This window comes from Equus caballus, chromosome 8 (genome assembly GCF_041296265.1).
Source record: "Equus caballus isolate H_3958 breed thoroughbred chromosome 8, TB-T2T, whole genome shotgun sequence".
In the NCBI taxonomy this organism is placed as follows: Eukaryota; Metazoa; Chordata; class Mammalia; order Perissodactyla; family Equidae; genus Equus; species Equus caballus.
The window spans coordinates 79,719,714-79,742,762 of record NC_091691.1 but is presented as its reverse complement, the minus strand read 5'-3'; the positions used below and the strand labels follow the sequence as shown (position 1 = coordinate 79,742,762).

The window sequence follows — 23,049 nt, the reverse complement described above, 5'->3', positions numbered from 1 at the left end:
AGAGCAGGGCACCCACCACTGTGAGTCTCTCTAGATAAAATTCCCCAATTCAAAATCTAGAGAGGAAAAATATATCTCTGTGTGTGTGTGTATGTGTGTGTGGGTGTGTGGAGATTGATAAGAGACGGATAGAAAAAGAAAGTTGTTTTAAGAATTAATTAATATATGCTACAAATTGCAATCAAATCTCAAAGAACAATTTTCCAAGAAATAAAATATTTTAAAGCAAATCATTTATTTCCCTTAATAAAATAAAAACCACAGCCACTCACCTAACCTCTCAATGGAATAATATCGCTGTTTACTATCCACGCGCACTGTCTCGGCATAAGGGCTCCCAACGCCGTAACCAATAATGTAGCCTCGCACCACAATGTTTGGGTTCAAGGGAGGAGTCCAACTCATGATGATGCAGTTGGTCTGAGGCCTCACGTGGAGAGAGCTCGGCTGGTCAGGGACTTGAGACTCTAGAATTCAAAAAGAGGCATCATGAGCGTGTCTGACAATAGAACATGCGGCATGGTAAAACTTCCCCTTTAAACAAGACTTAATATCATATTCCATAGATCCTCAAATGGTGCATTACTTATTGCTCAAGTTCCTCCTTGTTTCAGCGTGTGCTTCATTTTCCATGTTTGATTTGACTCTCACAGAATTTCTTAAGCACAACAGGGAGCTGAATTCCTCCCATAAGCAGTGCAACATCATGCATCTTTATTCTAATAGCTTTTTCTTTGGGCTTATTTTCTTTCCATTTGTTTCTTCTTAGGTATCATTAATAAGGGGTAAAATCAAGGTAGATGTAAAAATAATAGAAAGGGAAATGAAATGTCAAAAACCGTCTTGCCTAAGGATTATTTACTCTGATTTAACTAAAAACGAAAATAAGTGTAGCAGTCCTTTCTTAAGAAATTGTCAGGAGAAACAGTTTAGGGCCATCATTTACTCAGCATGATTAGAACACTACCTGGCCCATGGTTTATTGCGTCTGTGAAAAGTGCATTTATTATTAAAGAAAGGAGACAGTGGCCTGGATTAAAGCCACACAGACATTGGAGTGTGCAGATTTGTCCTTTACCAGCTGTGAGTCCTTGTGAACTTATTCATCTTCTCTGCGTTTACTTTCTAATTAAATTGGCATTCCAAATACTGATTGACTCCTGACATAAATTTTCTTTTTTGTGTGTTGAAATATATAATTTGACATTCTGATTTTTATATCAACATTCTTTCCTATGATCCCATCCTTAAAGAAATAATGTGTTTTCTTGAAATTTATCATCATTCAATTAATAAATGTTTATAGAGTATCTGCTATGTTTAGGGTACGGGCTAGGTACCCATGATGCTCAGGCTGGAGAAGAGAGGGAATATGGCAGACATGAAACCTGTGCTCTTGGAGTTTATAGTTTAACAGGAAAAACAGACAAGTAAAAATGCAGTTACAATAAAGTCTGTTAAATATTTTGATAGGTTTAATACAGGTACATGTGGCCTATTCTTTTTGAAAATCAGGTAAGTATTCTGGGAAGAAATTTAAGAAAGAATGTGCCCATCTAAACTTTAATAGTCCATTAAGAGCTTAGCACAGTTTCTGGTAATTAATAAGTAATCAAAAATATTAGTGATTTGAACTTTATTCAAGCTACTTGTGTTTATTTTTTCTTTCCCAACTGAAAATCTCTAAAGGTAATGTACATCAAATTAGGCAAGAGAATTTGATGATTAAAGGTAATATCACAATATATTTTTTCTCTTTGATGTAATAGAAAAGGTGATGCAATTGCCACTGCCAATTTTATCCATCGTCAACAGCACACTTTTAGCTTCAGTGTTAAATGGAAGCATGTCTTTTTTTAAAGTAGGTACTATACTAACAACTTTTCAAAAGATGCTACATTCTAAAGATGCTACATCAACAGCATTTTCTAAGGATGCTTTTTTTTCTGAAAATGCCCATTTGTGACCAAAAAGAGACAAACTATTATTTGTCTGCCCTGAAGAGCCTGTGCTATAATATGCAAATTCTTCATAAAATTTATCTCAAAATACGGATATAAACCTTAACAGCAGAAACACAATGTTTGTGAAAGATTTCCCACCGTAAACCCTAACTAAAAGCAATACAAGAGATGAAAAGGATGGATTAATACTTTTCAACCCTATTGCCACGGAAGCTCTCCAGTGTCCTTGAAATGGAATGGGCTTTACAGTGAGTTCTGTTTAACACATTTGAAGCTTTTGCTATAACTATTGAAACAACAAGATAACTGCCTACTCTTATATTTAGAAAATAAACCAAATACTATTCAGATTTTCCGCATTTGTGACTCTTTAAAAACAAAATGAAAGCCTAGTGATTTTAGTAACAATTTCAACATCTTTTAGAATAAAGGGAAAAAACTATTTAAAACGTTTTCAGAACAATAACTTTATCCATCTTTCTGCAAACCATAGAGTAGCACCACTGAAAGTGAGTTAAGTTAGTACCCACTCACTTAGACAGACAGTAACTTAGAATTATTGGACTTTGAGGGTACCCAGAAATGAGGGCACGAACTGGCTCTTGAAAAGGAGGAGCTGTTAGCATGTAAGACTCGCTTTTACTTTTCACTTCATAAGGGTAGTTTCAATCCTAGACCCAAACCGCAAAACAATCTTAACACTATAAAAACTAAGGGTGTTAATATTGTTATGTATTGTATATGTTGCCACCTCATCTAAATATTTAATGGGTTTTTACCACTCAATTAAGATCATAGGACTGGAATGAAGAGTGTCTATCAAGGCAGTATTACACCTAAGCCAGTCATAATATATGGCTTCATCGTAAACATAATTGTTCTAGGGGATTGTCCATAATCCAGAAGAGCCCATTTGTATCCACCCACTCACTTTTTAATATACATACAGCAATTACAATTTTCCTTTACTGCTACATGAGTGAGTTTTCTCTAATACAGATGAGCTTATGGATTATGAAAGTGGTCACTATTGGAATGAACTACAAAACATCAATTGAGAAAACTTGCTTTGGAAGCTATGTGACTTGAGTACTCTTTGTTTGGAGACTGAGACTGAAATTCACTGCTCAGAGGTACACAAAAGATTATACAAGTACCTCTAGGACAACGATTACATATATAAAGCAGACAGAATTATTAAGGTAATTGTTGAAATAATTTGAAACCAAAGAACATATTTTGCCTGAAATATCCAAATTAATGAGGCCCAAAATTTCTACTGGAGTCTGAATTACCAAGATACCTGGGCCAATTGCCTTTCTTGATTATACTATGGAATTGTGGATTCTGTCTTGGTTTAGTTTGTTTCTAAAGAATGTTTATTATTCTTTGAGTGATGATTACAGATTTCTACTAATGAATAATGTTCACATATAGCACACTAGGAAATTCATCAGAATAATCCCTGTGACATTTCAACAATTTCTGTGCATCTCCTATGTGCCAGTGATAGTACTAGGTACTGGGGATATAGTTTGGGGGAGGGAAGACCAAGAAAATAAACAAACAAGAAATTCATGAGATCTTGGTAAGTGCTATGCTAATGGGATAGTAACTGACTCATCAAGAAAGATACCCCTGGTAGGATCTAAGGTGAAAGATCAAAAAAAGCCAGTCAAGTAAACATCAGGATGCAGAGCTTTACAGGCAAGAAGTAACAACTACTACAAGGGTCCTATAGAAAGAGTGAGGTTGATATTTAAAAAAAAAAACAAAACAAATCAAAGCGGGTCATTGTGCCTGGAACATAGAGGGTAAGAAGGAAAATGAGGATAAAAAGGGGTCAGCCAATGGGAATGTAAAATTGTGCAGCTGCTATGGAAAACATTATGGCGGTTCATCAAAAAATTAACAATTGAGAGACTGGCCCAGTGGTCTAGTGGTTAAGTGTGGCATGCTCTGCTTTGGCGGCCTGGGCTCACAGGTTTGGATCCCTGGCACAGACCTCATCACTCATCAGCCAGGCTGTGGCAATGACCCACATATAAAATGGAAGAAGTTTGGCATGGATGTTGGCTCAGGGCTAGTCTTCCTCAAACAAATAAAGAGGAAGGCTGGTAACAGATGCCAGCTCAGGGCTAATCTTCCTCAGCAAAAGAAAAAAATAAATATCAAATTCTCACATGACTCAGCACTTCCACTTCTGGGTATATTCCCAAAAGACTTGAAAGCAGGGACTCCAACAGATATTTATACACCTGTGTTCACAGCAGCATTATTTACAACAGCCAAAATGTAGAAGCAACCCAAGTTCTATCCATCAACAGATGAATGGATAAACAAACTTTAGTAAATACAAACAATGGAATATTTTTCGGCTTTAAAAGGGAAGGAAATTCTGACACATGCTACAACATGGGTGAGCCTTGAGGATGTTATGCTAAGTGAAATACGCCAGTCACAAAAGGACAATAATTGTATGATTTTATTCACATGAGGTACCAAGGGTAGTCAAATTCACAGAGACAGAAAGCAGAATGGTGGTTGCCAGGGCTTGGGGGCGGGGGAATTAGGGGATTCTTGTTTAACGGGTACAGAGTTTCAGTTTTGCAAGATGAAAAGAGTTCTGGAGAAGGGTGGTGGTGATGGTTGCACAGCAGTGTAAATGTACTTAATGCCATTGAACTGTGTACACTTAAAAATGGCTAAGATGGCAAATTTTCTGTTATGTATATTTAAAAAAAATTTAAAAATTTAGAAGACCCTAATAATGCTTTTGTATTTGTCTGAGCAGCTATTGTGGAGAGGAAGTGGACATATTTGGGACTTCTGGTAGGTATAGTCAAGAGAGCTAGAGATTGGATACAAGCAGTGTGGGAAAGAGGAGACTCAATGATAACTTGTAGATCTTTGGCTTGGGTAACTGATGAATGAAGTACAGAGATGAGGAAAAACAAGTGAGTTCTTGGGTGATATTAAACTTGATATGCCTATTAGTTATATCTGTAGAGATATCACGGAAGTAGGTTGGCTATGTAAGTCTGGGGTTTGGGGAAAGGCCATGGCTGGATAAATAGAAGTGGAAGCCACCAGCATATAGAGGGTATTTAAAATCGATGTGTATGAATATAGATGCAGTGTGAGTATGTGTATAGAGAAATAAAATACAAAATAAGGTTATGTCATTGCTCTTCTCAACCCGCCCCCCCCCCCCCCCGCAAAGTCTTCTCATACCTCTTTTTAAGGCCAGGTTCTTTACAATGGCCTAGAAGGTCTTGTATGATCTGCTTCTTTCCCCCTTTGCTCTCTGTCCTCATCTCCAACCACTTTCCCCTTTGCTCACCTCACCCCAGCCATCTACTCCACATGGGACACTACTGTCCCTCAAACATGCCTGGCATGCTCTGGCCTCAGGACATTTGTATTTGTTGTACCTTCTGCTTGGGAAGCTCTCCCTCAGATATGCCTTATCTGTACTCAGGTTTTTGTTATTTAATTTCCAGTTGTAGCCTTCCCTGGGTACCATATTTAAAAATTGAAATCTTTCCTTAATCTCTAATCTCATAATCTCTTAATAATCTCTTCTTTTCTTTTTCCCTATTGAATTTATTACCACTTATTGTGCTACCTATTTAATGTGATTATTTTATTATTCTTTGTCTCATCTCCTTCCGTAAATTCTCCATAATTCCAGTACCTAAAACAGTTCCTGGCACAACATGCTCAAAAATATGGGCACAAAGTCTATATTTCCTATAAGGTTCAATACAATCATCATTATGTATAACTGTTATTAAGTACAAAATTACCACGATTTTTCATAGCTCTCTCCATAAGAATTTTAAGGAAAAAATGGAGTAACATAGAAATAAAAGAAGATGAAAATACAATTTATTAAAGTTATTTTCTTCTAGTGGCCAGCAAGATTTGTCTCTGCCAGCTCCTGCTAATGAAAATGATGGCTGCTGTGTACGGTCTGCTGTGGATGGCACCGCCAAGTGGTGTCAGGCAATTGGTCCTTTTGACCAATACATACCTGTTCTCTATTTAGTGGGCTGCATTTTATGGATCATTCCGGTAGTGTTTTGTTCCAGTCCTTAACAGCCTACATTTCTTTACAGAGAATAACAAAAGGCAATTGATATACCCACTCTCACTCTTTCCAGACAAGTCTGATACATACTAATGTGCTCATTTCTATTGTCAGAAACTGTTCTCACCAATGGACATCATCTTCCTTAAGCCACTCACGTTTATAAACTTTGAATGCTATTTACTTGTTTATGTATTACAATGGACAATCCCTTGTATTCACCGTTGAATTCTACCTTGTATTTTCTTTTACAGTTCTACTCCTATCACCTTCTCAGTTTTAACTTTATAATATATTTTTAAAATTTACATACAGCAAATTCACTCAGTAGTATATGGTTCTATGGGTTTTGACAAACCCATAGAGTCGTATATCCACGATTCCCTCAAAACGTCCTCGTGCTGCGCCCCCCCTTACAGCCCTTCCCTCTTCCAATCCCTCAGTGTTAATTCAAATAATGAATTTTAAAATTTCATCCCTCTACGAATATAAGCTCTTCTGACTATTCTCGCTTATTCATTTTCAGCATTGAACTTTTTCGAAAACATCTAGGTTTTTGTTCTTGTTCCTAATAATAATAATGACTAAAATTTTAGAGACCTATTACGCATAAATATCCTACTTGGCACTTTAATAAGTGTTTTATCATTTAACATTTCACACATAGTTTGTGCTCTTAGCTATTGTACAAAATATATATTATCTCAATTTTTTCTTTTCAAAGTTAAGATTTATAATTTTAACTGTATTTCACATTTTTGTTTACTTTTAACATACATTTTCCCTCAATCTTAATTGTTTTAGGTCAAATATCTTAGTATTCCACTATTTTACTTTATTTTTAGCTACTTTTGTTTGTCTAGTATTAATTTTACTCTATCACTGTTCCTGAAAATGAATGGATGTAGATAAAAACAGAGAGTAGAATCGTGGTTGCCAGGGGCTGAGTGGTAGGGGAAATGGGAGATGTTGGTCAAAGAGTACAAGCTTCCAGTTACAGGATGAATAAGTTCTGGGGATCTAATGTACAGCATAGTGACTGTGCTTAACAATACTTAATAGTATTACATATTTGAAAGCTGCTAAGAAAGCAGATGTTAAATGTTCTTACCCACACATACAAAAAGATAATTATGTGAGATGATGGATGTGTTAACTAACCTTATTGTGGTAATCATCATGTTGTAGACATTGTACACCTTAAACTTACATACTACTGTATGTCAGTTGTATCTTGATAAAGTCAGAAAAAATTTAAAGAGAAAAAAAAAGGTAGACCAAACTCAGGAAAAAAAAAAAAAAAGAAAAGGAAAAGGATGGAGAAGTAAAAGGGGAGTAGGTGAGTAGGCAGTCAGTGCTCTAAAAAGGGAATTTTGACTGATTCATCCCTTTAATATCACAACAGTAAACTCTAAGTCTGAAAAATGTGTCTCCTGAATCTAAGTCAATTAAACTGGTAGATTTGTTTGGTGAGTAGTATTTGTCTACGTCCTTTAATTCCTGATATCGACAGTCTTACTCCTAGTGACAAATAAAGGTAGACTATTGCAATGAAGTTGTCTACATAGGCCCAGTAAATAGTTTGATGTCTTCCTGATGAGATAATTGACTGGGTTCCAGCTCCTATATCCTCTGCACATTTACATGCTGATTGTGGTTCACATTGATGTTAATAGGAAAAAGAAGGGAAAAAAGTAAGATATTTCTCAAGGAAAGGACACTCAATGCCATGCTCCAAGTTTAATCTTAACACAACCATCAAGATTCTTTCCTTTCCTGATTCTCTCTTGCTTAGAGAAACTGCAGAATCCCAACTCCAGGTTATTGATAGGATGAAACTAGTCCTTTTTTGGTCCAATGTTGGACAAGCATGGGCTCCATCTCTTGAACCCTGATTTGATATATACCACCAGAAAGTTGAAATACCTGTCTAGGGAGGAGACTGGCCTGTCAGATAGAACACAAGAAGAAAACCACAATGAAGTTCAATTTTATTTACAAACTCTTGACTTCCTGAGTGGGAAAACCTAAGCTTCACAATTAGAGGTGATATTCTTGATGTGTCTTTCAATATCTGGAAGATTTGTTCTCTCAATTTAGAGTTTAGGGACACCAAATTCAAAGATCATAAGACCTCATGAGTCTTGTATATGATACACTTGTAACATGAGTCATGATGCATTTTATCAGCTACCTCATACTGAATAATCTCCAGATTTTTGCCATTCAAATGATAAATCCTATTCTGAATAGGGTTTGGAGAGGAGGGTCATAGTTCTTGCCAAATGATGTACTTCCATTAATTCTTCAAGCTCATTCAACTCTAATTGGATTAAAATCATACTCACTCAAAACTCAAGATCTATTTGCGTGCTCTAAATAAAGCAGAATATCTCTAAAATCTTATGCCAAGCTGCTCTCTAGAAAACTTGGGTTTTCATTTTAATATCCCACATGATGAAATGGTGATGCATTCCCACATTTAAGGGAAAATATGCCAAAGAGAGCAAAGGATGTTTCTAGCTCTCATTTACCTGTAATTTTTTTGACTGCAAGAATGGACATTAGTGAAGAATCACACTAAATTGTATGAGTTTAACATAGCTAATCCCTGGCTATGAATACTTATATATTCATCTATCTATTGAGTATTAATTGAACATCTGCCATGTAACAGGCACTGTGTAAAGCATGGAGAAATTCAAGTCAAATAAAGCATGATCTTTGCTTCTGGTCTACTGAGAAGAGAGGGATGCGTGTTAAGATAGTATGCCCAAAGATAGAGGGTTTAGAGGAAAGCCATCTGAATGAAACCCAGAGAAGAGAAAGCTTTCTTAATAAAACATCCAGCGAGTTTCAAAGGACAATTAGGTGTGAAGTCATGTGAAAAGACACTCTGGCAGAAGTAACACTAAGTGCAAATGCATGAGATATGATGAAGTGTATCTGGAAGGATGTGTAGATATGCAGAGAGGTGATGGAATCTCAGACTTGAGGCTGAGGACAGGATCACAACACAATCACAAATCCTAAGAATTTGAATAGGGAAATAACATCATCAGATCTGGTTTTAAAAAATCACTCTGGCAACACCATGGAGTTAGAGGACAGGGAGCAAACTGGTGTCAGGAGACCAGGCGGGAGGCTATTTTCAAGCAACAAATGATGAGAGACTGATGTAAAGTATGGTGGTGGGAGTAGAGAGGAGAGGATGGAGTCCAAATCTGTTAGGGAAGTAGGAATTACAGGTCCTGGTGATTGAATGAATATTAGCGGGAATGAAAATGGTGGAGTTTGAGGATGGCAGGGAGGCTGCTGGCTTTGTGGATACTGGTATTAGTCCCAATGTGAAGAACATGGGAGGGAGAACACAAGCAGCTATAATAAGAATGATACCTTGGGAAATCAGCTTACAACTGCCAATTGTGTTCAAGGATGTGTGTTTGAGCCCTTCATCTTTGTTATACTTGAAAATACCAAAAGAAAAAACAACAAAGTCTTTAAAACCACCCGTGATCTTTCTATTTTTGAATTATATAAGAAATGATAACTTTGCCCTCTTTTGCCTTCAGTTCCATCACGAGAATCAACCACTATCAACTAGTTTGATGTAAGAGAAAAAAAAAAAAACTTTAAATTCTACCAAAAGTACTGGTAATGGTCTCAACACCATTTGTTGAATAATCTGCAGCTGAAATCCAAATTTATTTTTTATTTATTTCTCAAATGTAACAAGAAATATTTCTGTCCTCTACGTTCTGTTACACTGACCTACTTATCTATTTTTATGCCAAACAGTACTACATTGATTTTAAATCAGGCTTTATAGTAAATGTTAGTTCATTCTACTTTTTCAAAATTTCTCAGAATTCTTTTACATTTATTCTCCCATATGAAGTTCATTCTGATTGGAATTGTGTTAAATCAAGCATTAACTTGGGAAGAACTAACATTTGCATAGTGGTAAGGTTTTGCATCAAGAAACATATATATCTTTCTATTTATTCATGTCTTATTTTATATCTTTTAATAAAATGTTATTTTCTTCATATACATTTGTTTACAGCTTATTAAATTTAGTCCCAGATATTACATTTTAAGTTGCTGTATGAAGGCATTTCTTTTCTTTTCAGTTTAAATTAATTATTGCTAGTAAAAGAAAAAGCTGTTTTTTTGTGTGTATGTCAATATATATACATATATATAAACCTACAACCTCACTTAATTTTCTTCGTATCTCTAATGGGTTTTAAGTGTAGTTTCTTGAAATTTCCAAATATGCAATCCACCATTTGTGAAAGTAACATTTTTTTCCTTATTTAATAAAATATTAGGCTTTCTATTTTCCTCATCAAAACCTCTATACTCTGTTGAATAACAGAAATAGTAGGAAGCTTCCTCGGCTTGTTTAGTTCTTAAAGACACACGTTTAGTATTTTACCATTTAGCATAACATTTGCTTTTAGTTTCTTACAAAAACAATAACATGTTGAAAGCTTCCTTATATTCCCATATTAAATGAGTTTTAAAAAATTGGTAATGACTATTTAATTTTACAAAATGTCCTCTTTCATCTATTGATATAGTTACATGACAGCACTCCTTTAAATTATACATTAATTAGATGGCAGTCTTTTAAGATGTACTGAATGTTGTATGCCCTGCTTTTGTATTAGAAGGGAATACATCTATTCCCTTAATGCAAACAACAAGGTTTTACCATTATGAACAAGAAACAGCTTCATAAGACCAATGGTATTAGCATTTCATATTACTGTTAAAGTCTGATATCTAATTTATCAAAACCATCAACAACAATAAGCATTTGTTGAGTGTTACATATCAGACACACTGTTGAGCACTTTAGCTATTTTCATAGCTAATTTTCACAGAGATCCATTGATATGGATACTGTTGTTACACTCTATTTATAGATGAGGAAACTCAGGTCTTATGGAAGTTAAGTTACTTGGCCAAGATTATGCAGTGGGTGAAGCAGGATTCAAAGCTAGTGATTAAGACTTTAGAGCCCAAAACTTCATCCACTACATTATACTTAGAAAAGTCAAGCAAGTCAAAAAAGGATCCAGCATTTCATGAGCACATTAAAAATTTTCCTATGACCAAGGAAAGGACTTGAACTTCTTTTAACATCCAGGTCTAGATAATTTGCACCATCCTTTGTACAGTGGAGCTCTGAGATTTTGAACAACCACTTGCCCAAGAACTAAAGTAGATTTTAAATTGCTTTCAAAAGTCAGTTTTGGCTTTGCCTGCAACATTCCTTATACATAAGACAAATTCTACTTGCACGAGAATAGGGAACTGGAGTCCAATTTTATGATGGATTGGCTGCTCTACCACCAATTCATCTCATTCCAGAAGTCTATTTGTCAATTAGCAACACGGAATGTCATGGATGGCTCTTATCAAAAACCCATGCGAAAGAAATCCTTTTTCATGACATGCCACCTACATTCTTCTGTGCCTACAATCCTGTTCTAACATCTTTATATCACCAGAGGGCCACATTTATTAGCTCACTGGTGTAAACCCTACTCTGTATCCTCAAATCAGCATCATTTACTTGGATGTGTTTTAACAGTATGTTGTTGGCTTTCACCAAGTATTTTATCAAAATAATAGCCAAAAGAAAATAATTTCTATAATTTTAAAAATTTAAAAATCCATTTTATAAAACTTTGCCTAATATTTTTAATCTGACAGGTATACAAATAAGCCAGATTGCTTAGATATCAGGTGCTACAAGTTATTCTAGATGTAATGTAATTTCTTTTGGGCCAATGAGTTATTTGGAAGTATGCTTTTACATTTCCAAACATTCTGGGTATCATCTTTTCTTAATTATATTGTGATCGATGAATGTGTTTACTATGATCCAAGGACTTTAATGTCCATTTCTTTAGAGCCAAGTACTAAGTATTCTTTGGATGCTTAGGAAAAAAATATGATTCTCTAATTGCATGCATATTTCAACTATGTCAGGTGAATCTTCTATATTCCTAACTTTTTTTTTCCAATTCTGAGAGAGAAGTGTTAAAGTCTCAGCCACTTGTAAGTATCACACATCTTGATGTTTTTAAAACCTTATTTAACAAGCTATCCTTTAACTGGTGAGTTTAACCCATTTATATTTATTGTTATTGCTATATCAGTATTTATTTGTAGTATTTTATTATGCACTTTTAATTTTCTTTTTGTCCACAACAAATTATTATTTTTCTTCTTTTATGCTTTTGCTTAGACAGGCTTTCTCCTCTACTAGATAAGAAACTATACAGTCCATATCCTTCTGTTTGTCATATTTTCAATTTTGACATATATAACTTGCAGTCTAAACTTAATTATATACTTACCTTTCACAAGAACAGCACAAAAAAAAATCTCAAAACTGTTTAATCTCCATGATCTCCTCCTTCTTTATCACCTCATAATTGTCAACCTTTTAAAATTTCCAAAATATTATAATTTTTGTTTTATATAATCACAATTTGTTCAGATATACCCATTTGTTCATATGCTACCTTATTTTGTTTATCATTTTCTCTAATAGTCCTTCTGGTAATTTTCTTTCTCTCTATCTTTTTTTAGAAAGTACATCCTGTACAAAATGATGGTGTTAGTAAACTCTGTTTTTCTTTATGTGGAAGGTGTTCATGTCTCTGCTTTTCTTGACTAATTATTTAGTTGGATACACAGTTCTAGGGTGATAGTAATTTTTTATCAGCACTCTGAAAATATTTTATTGTTTCTGGTTTAATTGTTACTATTGGAAAATCTTTATCAATTTAATTTTAGTTCTTCAACAAGTAACCCGTTCTCTGGGGCATTTTAAGCTCTTCTTTTTAGCTTTATCTTTGGTATTGTACAATATATCAAAGGTAAAGCATTATTCCTGAATCTGATAATCCATGCATTTCACCAATTCTGAAAAATCTCACTTCTCTCTTCAAAAATTATTTCTCCTCCATTCTACTTTCTTTTGGAATTATAATTGATATATGTTAATTATCTCATTCCATGTATTTAATTCTCTCATTTTTTCCCCCACCAGCATGTATTAATTTTGTCTTCAGCTACATTTAATGTATTTTTTAATACATCCAGTGACTTTTAATTTCAATGACTGTAATTTTCTCCTATTCAATTTCTTTACTGAAGTATAGTTGACATACAATATTATGTTACTTTTAGTTGTACAACATAGTGATTCAACATTTGTGTACATTATGAAACGATCGCAATGATAAGTCTAGTAACCATCTGTCATCTTATAAAGTGATTACCAGATTATTGACTATATTCCCTATGCTGTATATTACATTTCATTAATTATTTATTTTATAACTGGAAATTTGTACCTCATAATACCCTTCACCTACTTCGCCCAGGCCCCCCACCATTGCCTCTGGCAATGATCAGTTTTTTCACTGTATCCATGAGTCTAGTCTCTGGTTTGTTTTGTTTATTCATCTGTTTTGTTTTTTAGATTCCACATTTAAGTGAAATCATACAGTATTTGTCTTTCTCTGTCTTACTTATTTCACTTAGCATACTACCCTCTAGGTCCATCCATGTTGTTGCAAATGGCAAGATTTCATTCTTTTTAAGGCTGAGTAATATTCTATTGTGTGTGTGTGCATGTATATATATACCAAATATATATATACTAATTTGTATATATATAATATGTGTGTGTGTATATGAATATACAAATTAGTGTATATTGTATATTATATATATTATATACATATATGTATATATTCCACATCTTCTTTATCCATTTGTCTCTTGATAGATACTTAGGTTGCTTCCATATTTCGACTATTGTAAATAATGCTACAATGAACATAAGCGTGCATATATCTTTTTGGATTAGTGTTTTTGTTTTCTTTGGGGAAATACCCAAAAGTGGAATTGCTGGATCATATGGTAGTTCTATTTTTAGTTTTTGGAGGAACCTCCATACTGTTTTCCATAGTGGCTGCACCAATTTACAGTCCCACCGACATTGCACAAGGCTTCCCTTTTCTCAACATCCTCGCCAACATTTGTTATTGACAACACTTGTCTTTCTGATGATAGCCATTTTTATTTTGTTCTAAGCATTGAAAGAGACTCTTTCTCAAATCTGGCTTGACTTTTTGAATTGTTTTGAAAACATCTTGTTTATATACTTTGATTGTTAAGTGTTGTATATTTGGGATTTGAAGTTTCATAACTTATGTCTTTATTTGTGGTCATCAATATAAAATTATTCATCCATTTCATTTGTATATGTATGCATGTTTGTGTGTAATATCATCATCCCTCTGAAATCCAGTCAATTTGTTAGCCTAATAATTTGTTGCCCCATTTTTATTTGTTTAATATCTTTTTCTTTGTCTTAAATGTATATAGTTTAGGGGCCAGCCTGGTGGCACAGCAGTTAAGTTCATCCGTTCCACTGCAGCAGCCCAGGGATTGCTGGTTCAGATCCCGGGTGCGGACCTACACATCACTTGGCACGCCATGCTGTGGTAGGCATCCCACATATAAAGTAGAGGAAGATGGGCATGGATGTTAGCTCAGGGCCAGTCTTCCTCAGCAAAAACAGGAGGATTGGCAACAGATGTTAGCTCAGGGCTAATCTTCCTCGAAAAAACAAGAAGTATACAGCTTAATTTTGTTTATAATACGATCTGAAAGTCTCTTTTAAAAAGAGAAATTAAATTCAGTTTTGCTCATTATGAGAATTTGTTTCATCTACAAGCATTTTTCATTTTTCCTTCCTAATTATTTTATTTTATGTACTTTGCTATGTAAAGTTTTATTTATTTTTATTTCTCCAATCGTTTAAAATACATGTTTCAAAATATTTTTTAAAAAATACATCTTAGCTAAATATGCAATTGGACGTGATGTTTATCTTCCATCAAATGATAGAAAATTTGGGGCTTTAGGTTAGTTATTTAGATAACTACTAAGTAAGTCTATCATCGTAGAACATACTGTTTATCTCTGATTCTTACTCAAACTTTCATTAAATGTTCAGACTCTATGGAATTCCAGATTTTTGAGCCTCTCATTTATTATAGAAAGTTATAGTGACTTAAAACAACACGAGTTTATGATGTTACATTTCTGGAGGTCAGAAAGCAAATATCAGCCTCAGAGAGCTAAAACCGAGGTGTTAGCAGGGCCAGCTTCTTTCCTGAGGCTCCAGCAACTATGTGTTTTCTTGTCTTTTCCAACTTCTAGAGATTGCCCACCTTCCTTGCTTCATGGCCCCATATCACTCTAACCTCTGCTTCTGTTGTCACATCTCCTGCCAGTCTGATCTCCCTTCCTCCTTCTTCTAACTTGTCAAAGTATTGGGCCCACGTGGATAATCCAGGATAATCCCTTATCTCACAATCCTTAATTTACTCACATCTGCAAAGTCTCTTTTGCCACGTGAAGTGGCGTATTCAAAGCTTCCGGGGGTTAGGGCATGGACATTTTGGGGGGGCCGTTGTTTAGCCTATCATAACTCATATATACATTTTACCCTCCTTCCTTCCTTCATTCTTTCCTTCTTTTCCTCTTTCTGTTCTTCAATTTCTCCCAATTAGTCAAAAACTTATTTTTCTCATTTCTAATTCTTCTGCCCAGAGGTTTTCCACTTTTCAGATTCTAGTTCTTGAACCAATATGACAATTTTAATAGGCACTGTTCCTTCTTTCTGGGTGGTCTCATCATCTTTCATTATTCTGAAAATAAGCTTTAATGTGTTCCTTCTCAAAGTCATGTTCTCAGCAGATATCATATATTATGCAGGTTACACAACACAGGAGTTATGTCGTGGTTCACTTCTCAAATTAAATGAATTTGGAGTAATCCCATTTTGCCATTACCCGATCAGGCTAATAGGGCTAATTATCTGTGTCCTGGGGGCAGGAAATTAGAACCTGCTCCCAGGTTCCCAGTTTTTGCAATGTCATTGTTGCATTTTCGGGAGTCTCTGCATTGCTCATTTTTGCTAGCCAAACTCTTCCATTTTGGGGGTAGAGATTTCATTTTAACTTGCATCATTATTGATTTTATGTAGCAATTTCTACCTGTTCACTTCAAAATTAAAAAAAAAAAAAAAAAGGCAGTACAAACAGATCACCAAGCTCCGTTTCCTGGAGGACACCTTGCTGAACTTCATCAGAAATTCTCTCATATCCTTGTGCGAGACATTTACATAAGAACTTTGGGGAATTATAATGATCTTGTTTTTTTCTTTTAAGCTGAAATTTTGAGGCACAAAATAAATATTTAAAAACTTCCCAGCTGTTAGTAACAGCAAACATGCTTTCCAGAAACCCTGAACAAACAATGGGATTTGGCTCCATAATTACTTTAACAAAACATCCTAATCAAAAGGGCAATCCATAGGGAATTGGACTATTTCTCCAAGTCACTGTTGATCTTCACATTGCTTAAGCCAAACAGAGAAGCCAAGAGGAACTACAGAAGTCACAGAAGGAGAGGGGATTGCTTTCATTGCCTTCAGCTATGGCACAGAACCACTGCTTCTGTTTAGCTGACTTGCAAAGCTCACAGTTACCACCATAATGAGTAGATGACTCCCTTGCAGTTTACCAGGAGATTTGAAAGCAAAGGGAAAAAGTTATGCAATGCAGTGCACCTAGGGAGGGCTAACACAGCCAAAGCAGATTTCTTTGGCTCCAGCAAAGAATGCCTCTCATTTCACATGGTTTTCAACATGATTGCTTCCTCCTTATCCATAATCAAGGGAAATCAAAGCAATTCTATATGGAAACTTCTGACTTTAGGATATTTAGGACTCAAAGCTTTCCAACATTAGCCATGAAAGCTTTGGCAGCAGTCATTTATAACTTATTATATGATTTAAAACTTTACGTGAATAAGTCAAAATGACATGAATTTTTAAAGTAGATCTCCTTAGTTTAAATATATGTATATTTGGAAATAAAGAAAATCATCACCGTGAGTATTCTTTGGATCCTACTCATGACCACTTCTGAGCTTGTCCATTCATTCAAATATTAATTCCTATCAAGGGTAACTTTCTTTTTTCTTTTTTGCTTGAGGGAGATTTGCCCTGAGCTAACATCTGTGCCAATCTTCCTCTGTTTTGTATGTGGGTTGTGCCACAGCATGGCTGATGAGTGGTGTAGGTCCACATCTGGGATCTGAACCCATGAACCTGGGCTGCCAAAGCAGAATGTGCTGAAGTTAACCACTACATAAAGGGGCCAGGCCCCAAGGGGTTACACTTATTAATATTTGAATGATGCAGTCAAAAGGAAAAAAAAAAAAACAGGAGGAAGGGGAATTGAATCTATTTCAGGGTATATCTCAGTGCAAAGAGATCATAGGCCAACAGATTCAAAAGGCCTTAGGACCAAATATATTTGGTCTTATTAATTTCTTAGAGCCAGTAAAACACTGCTTTAGAAAGCAAGTGAAACATATCTGTCCCACACTCATATGGTTAAATGCCTTGAAATGGCTATTAATTTCCATTATGTTTTAAAGTTGAACAACCTCAAATCATAATCTATAACAGCATTATGTACAAGAGTATCAACTCCAGTAGCTTTCTTCTATTACATTCTTTTTTTCAGATTGCTAATGTGTACATTATATTCAAGGACACAAACTGCCTAAGACATTATAATCCAAATGAAGAGATGGAAGAGTGAGAATAGATGCAATATTTGAAATGTGTTAAGACAATCTACTGGTAGAGGAGTAACATTTGACTAAGTAAGGACACATTTTGAACTAACAGTGCAGAAATAATTTTCCTAAAGGCATTCTTTTTGAAGAATGTCTACTATACTGTTCCACACACCCTTCCCTACAATTCTAGTTAACCCCCTTTCTCTGAAGTTTCTAGTTCAAGTACTATTTGTTTTCATCTAGTCTTTCCAATCAGTACAGTCATTATCTGTACTGTACATTATCCCTTAAGAGAACTGTTCCTCTCTCTTTCATGTTTGCACTCCCCATGACTTGGCACACTACAGGTTCCTAATTACATTTCATACTAACTGCACCCAATAAAGAAAAAGTAAGGAGTAATGCTGCATGCAGAAGAGGGACATTATTAAGCCAAGAGCATGGGAAAGTTCAAACAAACGCAATTAAGCAGCATTTTTTAAGACTCTGTGCAAGAGCATGGCATAGAGATTCCTGATTAAAATGGATGTATGAATTGGATTATATTTACATCTCATGGATATAAAAAGCATGCAGTTAAATGGAAGTTTTGTACCACCCAAGGAGCTGTGATTTTAAATTTTGGTTCCACTTAGATTGTGAGTCATTCAGTGAGGAGAAAAGGCCCATAAGTCAAGTGGAGAGCCCCATTCATCCTGGATATTTTATGGAACCTTCAGCACCTCTGCTCCATTTATTTTCACTCCTTCCAGTAAGAGATATAGTCCCTTAGGTCTGGGTAAATGATATGACCTCATTTCGTAGAATCTTTTGCCTTGAATCACCATCTTTTATTGTCACTGGGTCAGTTCTAGAGGACTTCTCTCGGATAACCTCCACTGGACGTTGACTCATGAAACCTGATCTTGAGTTTCAGCTCCGCAGTTACTAGCTGAGTGACTGATGAAGTTAGTTAAATTTTCTTAGCTTGTTACTCTTCTTTAAAATAAAGGTAATAATATATACCCCATAAGGCAGATGAGAGGATAAAGTACAAGTATATAAACTTTAAAAGTTATTTCTGAAGTAAAATGGAAAAATAAAGCATTTGTTTGTATAGCTTATCTTAACCACCCTTTTATTCTTTATATAAGACAGATCACATCCTCATGACTTTAGGTGCAGCTGTCCTGGCCTCTTGGCCATACTTCAGCCACCAACTGGACGCCAGTCTCAGGATGTCTGCTCTTGCTGTTCCTTCTGTCCGAAGGGCTCTTGTCTGACCTATTCACATGGCTGCCTCCTTCACTTCCTGAAGGTCTGTGCTCATATTTTACGTAACCAGAGAGGTCTCCTCAACCCCCTATATAAAACCCCCTACTCCCTAACCATTTGCTATTCTTTCTACCATGCTTTATTTTTCTTCAGAGCATTTATCACTATCTCTAGCTCAATAAAATTTATATTCCTTGAGAGGAGTGATTTTATTGCTTTACCCCTAGGACCTAAAATAATGCCCTGCATATAAAGATCTTCAAGAAGAAATACATGTTGAATAAATAAACACTTGAATTAATGTTCCTTAACCTATTAGTGAGGGAGATAAGCAGTGTAAAGTGTGACTTTGTGTAGCTCCACAACTTCTCAGTTTATATAACCTAAGACAAGTTAAATAACATTTTCTAAGCCTCAAGATACTTTTCCATAAAATCTAATATTACCTTAGGTTTGTCCTACCTGGTTTGGTCCATGTGTGCCTATTTCTAACGTATTTTTTATGCTTCAGCCAGAGTAATCTCTTCAAAATGCAAATATAATAGTCACTATTTTTAAAAATCCCTTAATGATTTGCTTAGAATAAAGCAAGTTATTGCTTTAAGGACATTCTTAGGACAAAGTTGAAGATCTTTAATTTGGTCTGGCAGATTTAGAACCTGTCCATCTTATAAATCTCCTCAATGCTGTCTCTGTGTTTCACTCTTGATGGTCTTCTTTTCAGGTCCCTCCTAGTGCCGTGGTCTGTCTTGACTGGAAACCTGCATTTAGCTTGTCCTCCACTGCTCCTCCCTCAATTTCTAATGTATGCTTTTGCATAGCTAATTCCTATTCATCCTTCAAGTCTCCGTTTAAATGCAAGTCTTCTACATGTCTGTTTGTCCATCTATCTGTCTATCCATCTATCGCATGTTGAACTATAGGATATTGCCAATATTCAATCAGGTTTGAACTATCAAAATGGCAGCTTCCTATGACTTCATCTAGAATGTCTGTCTTTTTTTGCTATGCTGTAAGCTCCACAAGGAAAGGATTAAGTCTTTCCTATTTATTATTATATCCTCAGAGCTAAGCACAGTATCTGAGGCTGTTAGTAAGTTTCCTGTCAATGTTTTTTGAATTAATGTGCTGTCACATGGCAGTAATTATCATTATTGTGGAAATAGCACTTGTTGATTGTTTTACTGCCACTGTAACTATTTTGTAAATCTGAATCTGTGACTATCTTAAGATCATGAATAATGATGAGTTATTTAGAAAGGGAAGAAGGGAAATATCAAGGAGGAGGAAAATGAGAAGGAGGAGTTCAAGGAAGAGGTAGGGAAGACAGGCTTGAGAAAGAGTGATGGAAGAAGAACTAGGAAAGAAAAAAATGACGAAGGAAGGAGGAAGAGAGAAAAAGGAGAAGAAAAGGAAAGGATATAGAATTTTTACCTTGCAGTAACTTGAATACTCTCAGGTCTATCAGTTAAGGAATAAGGGAGTTTCATTGTCTGTTATTAAGGCAGTCATCCTGTGCCAACACATTTTCAATACACATGCTCTTCTTGCCATTTTTTCTTGATCCCAGTTTTGATCACCTAGCTTTAAGTTTACTGATTATAACTTCCTTTTTTTCATGTATCTCTGAAGTTTTACCTCTTTCATCTGTAACTCTAATTCTATAAGGTTATTTCTGTTTTACTATTTAGACTTTTTTTCTGTTGCTTCCATTACCAATTTCTCTTGAATTTTATTTTCTTATTTAGTCATGATGTTTTTATTTCAAGAACTGTTTCTCATCTGCTAATTTTGAAGATTTTGCTTATATTTAATCTATTGATATGTAGCTTTCATGTGAATCTCAAAATCTCATCCACAAATGTCTCACATAACTATGACTTAAGCACATAAGACAGATTGTTTTTTCTTTAAAAGAAATGAAGTGTCAATTATTAATGACCATATTATAAGCAAGTCTAAAATACATATTGCTGTTTTTTAAAAGAATCATAAAAGGGCAAGAGAAGCTATGTAATTATATTTCATGACTATTATCAGAAATTGTAGCAGTTCCTGTGAAGAAAATGTACAAAAAGGTCAATTATTCAAAATACAATGAACAGAAAAAAATCAATTCAAATTATCTTGAAAAAAAGTAACATTATGAGGATCATAATGAATGCATAATTAATTTATATTCATATGGCATTGTTGAAGACTCTATATTCATTAATGGTTTTTTGTTTTGCTTTGTTTTGTATCTAAAGATACAGGAGGAATAAATATCCCCAATGTTGGAGTTCGTCAACTTTTCTTTTTAAAAAGATTGGCACCTGAGCTAACAACTGTTGCCAATCTTCTTCTCTTTTTCTTTTTTTTCTTCTTCCTCTCCCCAAAGCCCCCAGTACACAGTTGTGTATTCTAGTTGTGAGCACCTCTGGCTGTGCTATGTGGGACACTGCCTCAGCATGGCTTGATGAGTGGTGCCATGTCTGCACCCAGGAGCTGAACCAGTAAAACCCTGGGCTGCCAATGAAGCAGAGCATGCAAACTTAACTATTCGGCCATGGGGCCGGTCCCCACCAACCTTTTTTAAGGGGCCTTTTAAAGCTGAAGTAACTACGAAGATAGAAATCAGAGTGATAGTGATTGGGGAAAAGTCTTACCATCTAGATCATTCTCTGGGGTCTCCGCTGTGTACCAGTTGGAAGGTGGTCCAGTGCCATTGACTGTCATGGCTGACACTTGGAAACTGTATTGACTTCCTTTCTCCAGTCCTATGAAAGAATTTTCCACAGGGAAAAAAAGTTATTGAATAACAAGTATATCTAGTTGGGTTTCAAAACTTTTAGTAAAATTTTAACAATAGTAGACATGCTTTACACTGTTTGTGATTGTTGTGGTAATTATTGTTGTTTTGGCCAAAAGGGCAGGAACATTACAGTGAGAAATCAAATTATTTTCATGTATTCTCATTTATTTTTTCCAGTTTATAAAAATGTATCCCTGAAAAAAGCCTCAGGGCAGACGCAGAATATAAAATATGAACGATGAAGAAATAACCAAAAATAGCAAGGATCATTTTTCCTCACAGTCCAGAAGAGGCTTGCCTATAAATCAGGAACAGTCATGCTAAAAACTTATGTCTCCATCATTCGCTCAAGGTCAGTGATTATGTTTTTTTGGGCCAAGAAAGAAGAATCCAAAGCCACTGCACTTCAGCACAAAATACAAGGGCTTTCGTTTCTCAAAACCGTCACGAAGCATGCTTTATTTTACATCAGCTTCCATAGTAGCGCATGAAGAAAGTCCACCCCTGTGATGATTTGGGCACATCACATTGGACACAGTGATGTCATCAGGGTGTATTTTAGAGAGCACAAAGAGGACAGGCAGACAAGAGAGTGTCAGTTGATCATTAGTGTGATATGGGCAAATTTTTTATGTAAAGAATTTTCCTTTTAGCTAAATCTCAAAGTAGCTCATAAACATGACAAATTATTGTAAAACAAATGATACTTGTCAAAAGACCATATGACTTATTTGAGACGTTGAGAACTTGGCTTAAATTGACAAGCTCTTAAACCTCAAAGCGTTGAACAACCTTGATAAAGATAAACATATAATCTCTCATTGTTTTTTCCATGGATCTGAAACAGCACACACATTTGGTGCTAAGGAAAATTCATAAAGAAAACAAACTATTAGAGAAATGATGCTTATATCACGTAAAAAGTTCCATGTTTATAGATTTTTGCATAGGAAGATGAGTAAATTTTGGTACTTAAGGGGAATCCTAACTTACTATTAATAGGAGACATTGTTTTAAGTGATGGTTAGAATGCACTTGTTAATGTCAAGGGGCAGTGGCCTTCAATAAGTGGTGCTATTAGAGAAGACAATTTGATAAACTCACCCACACAAAGTTATCTATAACACAAGCATTGTTCTCTTAAGCTTTTAATTTTAATCTTCTTTTTTTTTTTTTCTGCTTTATCTCCCCAAACCCCTCCTGTAAATAGTTGTATATCTTAGTTGCAGGTCCTTCTAGCTGTGGGA

At 35.2% G+C, this 23,049-nt stretch overlaps 1 protein-coding gene across 1 annotated transcript in view; it reads right to left on the bottom strand.

Moving 5' to 3' along the window:
• The window catches only part of DCC (DCC netrin 1 receptor), a 1,092,740-nt gene that overhangs the window by 159,276 nt on the left and 910,415 nt on the right, over positions 1 to 23,049 (bottom strand). Inside the window, exons 14-15 of the mRNA XM_023647823.2 lie at positions 21,657 to 21,767; positions 273 to 467 (exon numbers count right to left, since the gene is read on the bottom strand). Coding sequence (XP_023503591.1) covers positions 273 to 467; positions 21,657 to 21,767 — 306 coding nt within the window. The remainder of the gene's footprint in view (positions 1 to 272; positions 468 to 21,656; positions 21,768 to 23,049) is intronic.